The sequence below is a fragment of the Coregonus lavaretus genome, assembly GCF_964263955.1.
Source record: "Coregonus lavaretus genome assembly, contig: HAP1_SCAFFOLD_1160, whole genome shotgun sequence".
NCBI classification, from domain to species: Eukaryota; Metazoa; Chordata; class Actinopteri; order Salmoniformes; family Salmonidae; genus Coregonus; species Coregonus lavaretus.
Genome location: NW_028166456.1, coordinates 18,178 through 28,412, shown reverse-complemented (window position 1 = coordinate 28,412; position 10,235 = coordinate 18,178). Strand labels below are relative to the sequence as shown.

At 43.4% G+C, this 10,235-nt stretch overlaps 1 protein-coding gene across 2 annotated transcripts; it reads left to right on the top strand.

Moving 5' to 3' along the window:
- Positions 1 to 2,612: 2,612 nt before the first annotated feature.
- LOC311114684 (GTP-binding nuclear protein Ran-like) lies at positions 2,613 to 9,704 on the top strand. 2 transcript variants are annotated; one of them, XM_084189924.1, is made up of 7 exons: positions 2,613 to 2,728; positions 4,585 to 4,643; positions 4,877 to 4,961; positions 5,521 to 5,646; positions 5,857 to 6,044; positions 7,699 to 7,869; positions 8,070 to 9,704. In XM_084189924.1, the coding sequence occupies exons 2-7, from the start codon at positions 4,617 to 4,619 to the stop codon at positions 8,112 to 8,114; spliced, it is 642 nt and encodes a 213-aa protein (XP_084046050.1). In that variant the 5' UTR covers positions 2,613 to 2,728; positions 4,585 to 4,616; the 3' UTR covers positions 8,115 to 9,704. The 2 variants fall into 2 exon arrangements, with proteins under 2 accessions (XP_084046050.1, XP_084046051.1); XM_084189925.1 differs by having other exon boundaries at positions 2,690 to 2,740.
- The last annotated feature ends 531 nt before the right edge of the window (positions 9,705 to 10,235 follow it).

Sequence of the window (10,235 nt, the reverse complement as noted above, 5' to 3'; positions counted from 1 at the left end):
TGGAACGTGTTTTCACGATGGTGTGTCACACAAGGTGTGGACCCCATGAGCTGTCAGGTGGAGAGTATTCTCTCTTTTCTGCAGCTCATGTTTGATAAGCAAAAATCGCCTGCCACGATTAGAGTGTTTGCAGCAGCGATTTCAGCTTGTCATGAGGGTTTTGGCAGAGACAATGTCTTTAGTCACCCTCTAGTGAAACGCTTCCTATTAGGAACGCGGCGACTTAGGCCAACACCTAGAGTCACGCTTCCTCAGTGGGATTTGGCTTTGGTACTCGAAGCGCTATGTAAGTCGCCGTTCGAGCCATTGAATCAAATACCCCTCAAGATGCTGTCTATCAAGACAGCACTGTTGCTCGCTTTGACTACAGCTAAGCGGGTCAGTGATTTGTGTGCTCTTTCGACGAGACCTGACTGCCTGGCCATCAATGGTGACCTGAGCAGAGCAGTGTTACGTCCTAACCCGGCATTTGTGCCGAAGGTTATTAAGAGTTCATATAGGTCACAGACCGTGGAGCTGTGGGCTTTTTCTCCTCCTCCTCATAGAGAGAGGAGTGAGGAGAAGCGCCATCGCCTGTGCCCGGTACGCGCTTTGGCGTGTTACGTCGAGCGCACAGCAGCGATTAGGTCATCGCCTCAGTTGTTTGTGTGTCACGGTGCGGCTGCACTAGGTAGACCACTTTCAAAACAGAGGCTGTCTCACTGGCTTTGTGAAGGCATTGAGACAGCTTATGAGGTAGCAGGGCGGCAATTGCCTCGGGGTATCAGAGCTCACTCCACTCGTGGAGTAGCGGCTTCTACTGCCCTTTTTAGAGGAACAGGAGTAGAGGATATCTGTAGAGCAGCATCCTGGTCGACGCCGTCTCCATTTATCCGTTTCTATCTCTTAGATATGTCTTCTAATTCTCTGGCTCGATCTGTACTCAGCGTGGCTGAAGGGAGATCTTGAGCAAGAAAGAGAGGAGAAGCAGGACTGTGGACTCAGGTTTCCATCAGGTCCGCTTTGGTTAGGAAGACGTGTTTTTGACAGATGTGTTTTCTAACTCTTTGGCTCGGTCTGTACTCAGCATAGCTGAAGGGAGATCTGGAGCTAGGAAGAGAGGGAAAAGCAGGACTATGGACTGGGTTTCCATCAGGTCCGCTTTGGATAAGAAAACATATTTTGTGACATGAATCCTGACTGACAGGATCAGTACAGTAGAGGCATGCGTTGATTAACAGAATATGAGGTCATCTATCTGCTTGTTCAGTTAGTATGACTCATGTTTTTGTTCCTGCCCACTAATCTCTGGGATTCCATTGAGTGAGTGAGGCGGTCTACCGCGTTCATAATGTAGAGTGACACTTGATGTCATTCCATTAGTGGTCGGTAGTGTTTTCACAGGATATTGAGGCACATCTATCTGCTAGTACAGATTAGTATGGCTTCTATTCTGGTGATCTGCCCACTAGTCATTGGCATTGCCATTGGACTAGGTGGGGCGGGTTTTTTAACCGATGACGCGGTATATTGTGATGCCCGTAGGGGTTTTTAGTTGCAGTACTGCGGGACTCGGTTGCAGCCATTGCTAGGCTTGACTTTCTCGTTTCGATGGGAAGTGTTAGGCTCGGCAGGGAGTACATTTTGGAGCGCTACGCTCCGCCTTAAACCATTAGGAGCAGAGTTCCCCTATGGGGCGGAGCTCCACGATATAGAACGATTAGTTACCGGAGTGTAACTCCAGTTCTATGAGTGGAGCGGAGCCCCATAGGACTTAAGGCCCTGCCGACCCTCTCTAGTCTCGCTGAAGAAAAATATCTCGGGAGGCTGATTGAGGGGAGGCACCCCCTCTTATAGGGACACCTGTACTCCTATTGGCTGTAGGTGTGTGCATAATTTTGTCTCAGGCTGCTGCTGCCTTAGGGCAGAGGGTAAACCATTAGGAGCAGAGGTCCCCTATGGGGCTCCGCTCCACTCATAGAACTGGAGTTACACTCCGGTAACTAATCGTTTCTTCTCATGTTGTCTTTCGCGGCAATTGTATCTCTTCTTCTGTCGCTAACTTCGGGGTGCAGCGCATATGGTTCAGCGGCGCTCATCAGCGCCATCTACCGTCGGGGAGTTTGAAAAAAGGAACGAAAGAGTCTGGGCCGATTCTTTTTGCGTGAGAAATTGGATGTGTGGCGTGAGTGCGTGTGAAAACAGGCAAAAACGTGTGTCACACGGCGAAAGCGTGAGAGTTGGCAGCTCTGAATTTTGTCTTGCCCATTCACACTCTGAATGGCACACATACACAATCCATGTCTCAAGGCTTTAAAATCCTTCTTTAACCTGCCCTTCATCTACACTAATTGAAGTGGATTTAACAGGTGACATCAATAAAGGATCAAAGCTTTCACCTGGATAGTCTGTAATCGGAAGAGATGTTCCGGATGTTTTGTACACTCACTCATTCTAGTATACATGTTGTCAACAATCTAAGCCAACCCCGTCTGTTTTGCCCCATAGTTGCACACCTGTCAGTTTTGTTGCTAAACAACCAACCCGTCTATTGGAGAAACAGTTTCTGCCTATATTCATATAGTACTGTCTTTGATAAAACCATCAACAACCTTCTCTCTCGACCATGTCAGAGATCACGTGATAAAGGCAAAACGAACGTCACCACATTAGCCAAATTCATCGAAGGTGCTTGAAGGCCCATAGCACCTTTAGTGCCTAGCTTGCTATTCCATCCGAAACCGTGGGGGTAAGTGTGGACGTAAGAGTTTAGAAAATATTACAAATTTACTCAGCCATGTCAAAACACAGACATCAATTCAAAGAGCTGAATACAGGATTAGCGTTATTGTATTGTGTTGACACTCATGCCTCGTCCTAAACAAAGTTTAGCTGTCTAGCTAGCTAGCTAACGTTTGATAGCTTGTTAACATAGTCACAGGACGTTGGTTCCCAGTGGCGCGAGCTAGAGATATCAACTTGTTTTGTTCGAGCTGCAACTTCAGTGTATCATGGTCATGCAGAGTTGTAAATGCAACACTTTTGTTTTGGTACATTTTCGTAAAAACAAATTATTAGCTACTGGACCATGTGTAACGCGAAGCCTCATGAAAAAGTGCTGTAGCTCGCTAAATATGGGGGTAGGCGGGTTGACTGGACTTCCCATTGGATTGCACATGTGCTGAAACTATAGCACGCTATAACTGCAGCAATACGGTGTGTACAGTTGGACCACTTCCATTAGGCTACAGTAGGCAGGTTTCCATTGGCCAAGGTTTTTTCGACAAATGCAATGTCGCAAATAAAGTCATTGCAACATGTAATGGAAACGGTAAATATAATGGACATTTTCTAAAGGTCGACAACATTTGTATTCGTATGACGGGGGGAGTTTTCTTTAATCTAACTTTGTGTATTGGGGGGGGGGGGCTCAAGTTGTTATAAAAATTGTCTGATTTCCTTATATTAACTGTAACTCAGTAAAATCGTTAAAAATTTTGCATGTTGCGTTTATATTTTTGTTCAGTATATTTTATACGCAAACTTTATAATTGTCGACAAAAAAAGACACGATGACGTGTTCCTGCACATGAGTTTAGCTAGCCAAGGTCGCCATGACATCACCTAAAAGCGTAATCTCGGATTTCTATTGGAAAAGCAGTTTCTGCCTGTCTTGCATACTAGGCTTCATCATTGTTTTTCCACCTGGATTCTGGGGTAGACATGGTAAATGTAAATGTGTCTCCTTCTCTTTGGTAGGATATGTTTCGTAAGGGAAGGGAATTCATTTGTGGATGTCTGTCATCCATTTCGCATTATATGTTACGAATTACAACTCGTATATGTAATTTGTAATACGTATATGTTACGAATTACAATTTATTGTGGCTAACTTTAGTAAGGTGGCTAATGTTAGTTAGATGGCTAACATTAGTTGGGGGTTAAAGTTAGGGTTAAGTTTAGGAGTTAGGTTTAGGGGAAGGTTTAGCTAACATGCTAAGTAGTTGCAAAGTCGCTAAAAAGTAGTAAGTGTTTCCTAAAATACTAAATTTGTCGGTGATGAGATTCGAACGCTCAACTTTTGGGTTTCCAGACGTTCGCGTTATGTGCCTACCCATCCACCCTGACCAACCAACCTCCTTTCGTGTTTGCCTTAAGTAACTTTCTGTCTATTTAACCATGCCAAACGTCACATATTACACTAATTTGAGTGTCCTGGATTTATTTTTACTATGTTACGCCTAGTCTGAGACCAGGCTGGTTTTTCGGCCTCTCTCCACCATGTCAAAAATAAAACGCATTCAAATTGCTTTCCTAGTGTCAAGACAGTCATGTCAACCAAGCATCAATAACTGAATAATATGTGAATTACTCAAGTAGTTAACACTAATAGGACATGGTGTCTGTAGTCACTTTTGGCAGGTATTGTTGTGAAGCCGCATCACACCAGCAGCACCACTTGTGGCTTCTTGATTGATGATTGATACTGTCTTTTGATGATTAATACTTGTCAAAAGTAGTGCACTATAAAGGGAAAAGGGTGCAATTTGGGACAGAAACACTGCCAATTGTTAACATGTTCATCTTGTCCTCTTGTTATTTCAGCATATAATCACTAACACAGAGAACAGACCGCTATGGCAGAACCAGATGTACAATTTAAGGTGAGTCTTTGACTGTGTCTCATTGCACCCTACTCCCTATATAGTGCACTACTTTTGTCCAGGGCCCATAGGGCTCTGGTCAAAAGTAGTGTACTAGACCTATATAGGTGTCGTTTGGGATACACCCTTTGGGTTGGAATTGTTCCTTTGTCTAGCACTAACCAGTACTACATTGGTGTTTAGTTGCTATTCCTTTTGACCAATGTGTTATTTAATTACTATCCATGTTTCAGCTAGTGTTGTGCGGTGATGGAGGCACAGGAAAAACTACCTTCGTGAAGAGGCATTTAACGGGAGAGTTTGAGAAGAAATACGTTGGTGAGTTTCTTAGTCCCGATAGTCTTCTCTCAGCTTTACATACCTCTTCTTCGTCTTCTGCTTATTCTCCTTTATAACCCCACCAATCAATAATCAGTCTTAATTCTCTCCATAAGGAAATTTAGTTTGCAGGCAAACTTTATAATTATCTACAAAAAAAGACACGATGACGTGTTTCTGGCATGAGCTTAGCTAGCCAACGTCGCCATGACATCGCCTAAAAGCATAATCTGGGATTTCTATTGGAAAAGCAGTTTCTGCCTGTCTTAGATACTATGCTTCATCATTGTTTTTCAACCTGGACTCTGAGGTAGGATCCCTTTGGTAGGATATGTTACATTTTGTAAGGGAAGGAAATTCATTTCGCATATGTTACGAATTAAAATTCGTATATGTAATTTGCAAAACGTATAGGTTACGAATTACAATTTTTATTGTGGCTAACTTTAGCTAGGTGGGTAGTGTGATAAAAAAAAAAACGCAATCCATAGAGTTTAAACCCTTCTAGATCCCTGAACCATGGCTGACCTGCCCCTCGCTCCCCCTTCTCCCCCTGTAGCGACTCTGGGGGTAGAGGTGCACCCCTTGGTCTTCCACACCACTCGAGGGACCATCAAGTACAACGTCTGGGACACAGCCGGCCAGGAGAAGTTTGGGGGGCTCAGAGATGGCTACTACATACAGGGTACGTCACAGTTGTGTGGGTCACATGTTTGTGTATTGTAGTACATGCAGAGTAGGTCATCCTTTCCTCAGATCTCTACACAATCTTGCCCACATTATGAGCCCTCTGGTGCAAAATGACTCGGATGGGTACGGGCACCACATTTAATGATTATCTGATACACTCGATCACTCTCCCCCTTCCACTTTTCTCTCCCCTACCTCTCTCCAGCCCAGTGTGCGATCATCATGTTCGACGTCACATCTCGCGTCACATACAAGAACGTGCCCAACTGGCACCGCGACCTGGTGCGCGTCTGCGAGAACATACCCATAGTCCTGTGCGGCAACAAGGTGGACATCAAGGACAGGAAGGTCAAAGCCAAGAGCATTGTGTTCCACCGCAAGAAGAACCTTCAGGTAACCGTGGCAACACCAGCCTGACGCACTTGTTTAGATAGGAGTGGTAGTTGACAGGTAAAAAACACTGTCTGTACAAGTCTATATTCCTCAGCTGGAGTGCTGTGTTTCTCCCTTCCTGGTTCCTTTTTTAATAGATTTGATCAGATATGCAGTACCAGTCAAAAGTTTGGACACACCTACTCATTCAAGGGTGTTTTATTTTTACTATGTTCTACATTGTATAATAATAGTGATGACATCAAAACAATGAAATAACACACATGGAATCATGTAGTAACCAAAAAAGTGTTAAACAAATGAAAATATATTTGAGATTCTTCAAAGTAGCCACCCTTTGCCTTGATGACAGCTTTGCACACTCTTGGCATTCTCTCAACCAGCTTCATGAGGTGCATTTCAATTAACAGGTGTGCCTTCTTAAAAGTTAATTTGTGGAATTTATTTTTGCGTTTGAGCCAATCAGTTGTGTTGTGACAAGGTAGGGGTGGGGTATACTGAAGATGGCCCTATTTGGTAAAAGACCAAGTCCATATTATGGAACAGCTCAAATAAGCAAGGAGAAACGACAATCCATCATTACTTTAAGACATGAAGGTCAGTCAATCCGGAACATTTCAAGAACTTTGAAAGTTTCTTCAAGTGCAGTCGCAAAAACCATCAAGCCATATGATGAAACTGGCTCTCATGAGGACCGCCACAGGAATGGAAGACCCAGAGTTACCTCTGCTACAGAGGATCAGTTCATTAGAGTTACCAGCATCAGAAAATACAGCCCAAATAAATGCTTCACAGAGTTCAAGTAACAGACATCTCAACATCATCTGTTCAGAGGAGACTGTGTAAATCAGGCCTTCATGGTCGAATTGCTGCAAAGAAACCACTACTAAAGGACACCAATAAGAATAAGAGACTTGCTTGGGCCAAGAAACACATTAGACCGGTGGAAATCTGTCCTTTGGTCTGGTAGGTGAACGGATGATCTCTGCATGTGTGGTTCCCACCGTGAAGCATGGAGGTGTGGGGGTGCTGTCTGTGATTTATTTAGAATTCAAGGCACACTTAACCAGCATGGCTACCAGAGAATTCTGCAGCGATACGCCATCCCATCTGGTTTGTGCTTAGTGGGACTATCATTTGTTTTTCAACAGGACAATGACCCAAAACACACCTCCAGGCTGTGTAAGGGCTATTTGACCAAGGAGAGTGATGGAGTGCTGCATCAGATGACCTGGCCTCCACAATCACCTGACCTCAACCCGCGGAGTGAAGGAAAAGTAGCCAATAAGTGCTCAGCAAATGTGGGAACTCCTTTAAGACTGTTGGAAAAGCATTCCAGGTGACTACCTCATGAAGCTGGTTGAGAGAATGCCAAGAGTGTGCAAAGGGTGGCTACTTTGAAGAATCTCATAAAATATATTTTGATTTGTTTATCACTTTTTTGGTTACTACATGATTCCATATGTGTTATTTCATAGTTTTAATGTCTTCACTATTTGTCTACAATGTAGAAAATAGTAAAAATAAAGAAAAACCCTTGAATGAGTAGGTGTCCAAACTTTTGACTGGTACTGTGTGTGTGTGTGAATGAGAGCAAGCCTGGATAGATAAGACGATACCTAGTTGACTGACTCTCTCTCCACCTCCCCATCAGTACTACGACATCTCAGCCAAGAGTAACTACAACTTTGAGAAGCCCTTCCTGTGGCTGGCCAGGAAGCTGGTAGGAGACCCCAACCTGGAGTTTGTGGAGATGCCCGCCCTTGCCCCCCCGGAAGTCGTCATGGATGCCTCCCTGGCCGCGCAGTACGAGAACGACCTTAAAGTGAGTACACACACACGTGCAGAGAACGTACACACACATGCAGGTGACACGCATGCAGAACACACACAAATGCAGAAGTCGCACACGCTATACACCGTACACACACAGGCTGGGTCAGTGTTTTGAAGTGTTATTTATTTCAGGAACTTCATTTTACAGGTGACAAATAATGAATACTCTATTTTTCCTCACCACTCCAGGTTGCCGCAGAAACTGCGCTCCCAGATGAAGACGACGACCTTTAACCTGTGAACTTTCGCTGGCCTTTCCAGTGTTCTTGGGGTGTGGCCTATTGCTGACCTTAACCCTTGACCTTTAATTGTAAAAGCCCCCCTCCCCGATGTTTTGTTTTTGTGTTTCAAATTGAAAATGTGTCTCTCGTAGCGTGAAGACAAACGGGAGTAGAATTTGACTGCTCACAGTAGGCATTACACACACACACACACACACACACAAATGAAAGACTTTGTACGCTCGCTATACGATAGTGACTAAGGGTGATATGAAATCACACTAAATAAAAAGTATTTGAATATAAACTATCTGCTGTGTCAATTCAGGTGAACAAAATAGGTGTGTGACTGGAATTTAGCAAAAAGCAAATTTCACTTGCCTGTGGGACTACCTGGCTGATGTTTGACAGCATTTTATTATTCAGAGGTGCCTGTGGTTTGGTTGACAGGGATTGAAAATGTACAGGTTCCACAACATAAAATTGTATAGTAAATTCATAAATACATGCATGTTTTCGGATATTTTTATTCTGTGCAGGCTTCCTTTTCACTCTGTCATTTAGGTTAGTATTATGGAATAACTACAATGTTGATCCATCCTCAGTTTTCTCCTATCACAGCCATTAAACTCTGTAATTGTTTTAAAGTCACCATTGGCCTCATGGTGAAATCCCTGAGCGGCTTCCTTCCTCTCCGGGAACTGAGTTAGGAAGTATGCCTGTATCTTTTTAGTGACTGGGTGTATTGATACACCATCCAAACTGTAATTAGTAACTTCACCACAGGAGGTTGGTGGCACCTTAATTGGGGAGGACGGGCTTGTGGTAATGGTTGGAGCGGAATCAGTGGAATGGTATCAAATGCATCAGGCACATGGTTTCCATGTGTTTGATGCTATTCCATTGACTCCATTCCAGAAATTATGAGCTGTCCTCCCCTTAGCAGCCTCCAGTGAACTTCACCATGCTCAAAGGGATATATTCAATGTCTGCTTTTTTTTTTCTCAGTAGGTGCCCTTTGCAAGGCATTGGAAAACCTCCATGGTCTTTTTGGTTGAATCTGTGTTTTAAATTCATTGCTCTACTGAGGGACCTTACAGATAATTGTATGTGTGGGGTACAGAGATGAGGTAGTAATTCGAAAACCATGTTAAACATTATTTCACACAGTGAGTCCATGTAATGTAACTTGTTAACCACATTTTTACTCCTGAATTTTAGACTTGTCATAACAAAGGTGTTGAATACTTACTGACTCAAGACATTTCAGCTTTTTATTTAATTTGTAAACATTTCTAAAATATAATTCCACTTTGACATTATGGGGTATTGTGTGTAGGCCAGTGACACAAAATCTAAATGTAATCCATTTAAATTCAGGCTGTAACACAAAACGTGGAAAAAGTGTAGGGATGTGAATACTTTCTGAAGGCACTGTAGTACGTTTCTCCTCATGTTGTGTTCTGTCATGAAAAGTTGTCTTGACAAGTTGCTCTCTTGAGAAACAACCAGCAGACAGATGTACATTTTGTGGCCTAATATATTGGTACCCTTGCACTTTTCTTAAATAATTCTGTCTAAAATAAATTAAAATTGAAAATAACTTTGTCTCCACACCTGGTTATTCGATTTTCAACATTGCAGAACCAATTTTTTGGGGGGAGAAACTACAATTTGAGAAAATAAAAACAAATAGCATTGACAAAATTATTAGCACCCAGTACTAGTAATTGGTTGCACAGCTTTTGGTCAGCATAACTGCCGGCAAACGCTTCTTGTAGCCCTCGATGAGCTTGCTGTACCTTTCTACTGGCAATTCTGCCCTCTCTTCAGCTGTAAACTGCTCCCAATTCTTCAATGTTTGATGGGTGCCTTTGACCAACTGCTTTTTTCAGATCTCGCCGTAGGTTTTCGATGGGACTCAGATCTGGACTCATTGCTGACAATTCCATTCCAGTGTTTCTTCTTGAAACAGCCCTGGGCGCTTTTTTATGTGTTCTTGGAGTCGTTGTCCTGCTGGATACCCACTACCTTCAACGGAGACCTAGTTTTGGACACAGGGCTGAACACTGCACTCCAAAACCCCTTGATAATCTGTTGATTTCATGATGCCTTGCACATGTTGAAGGCCCCC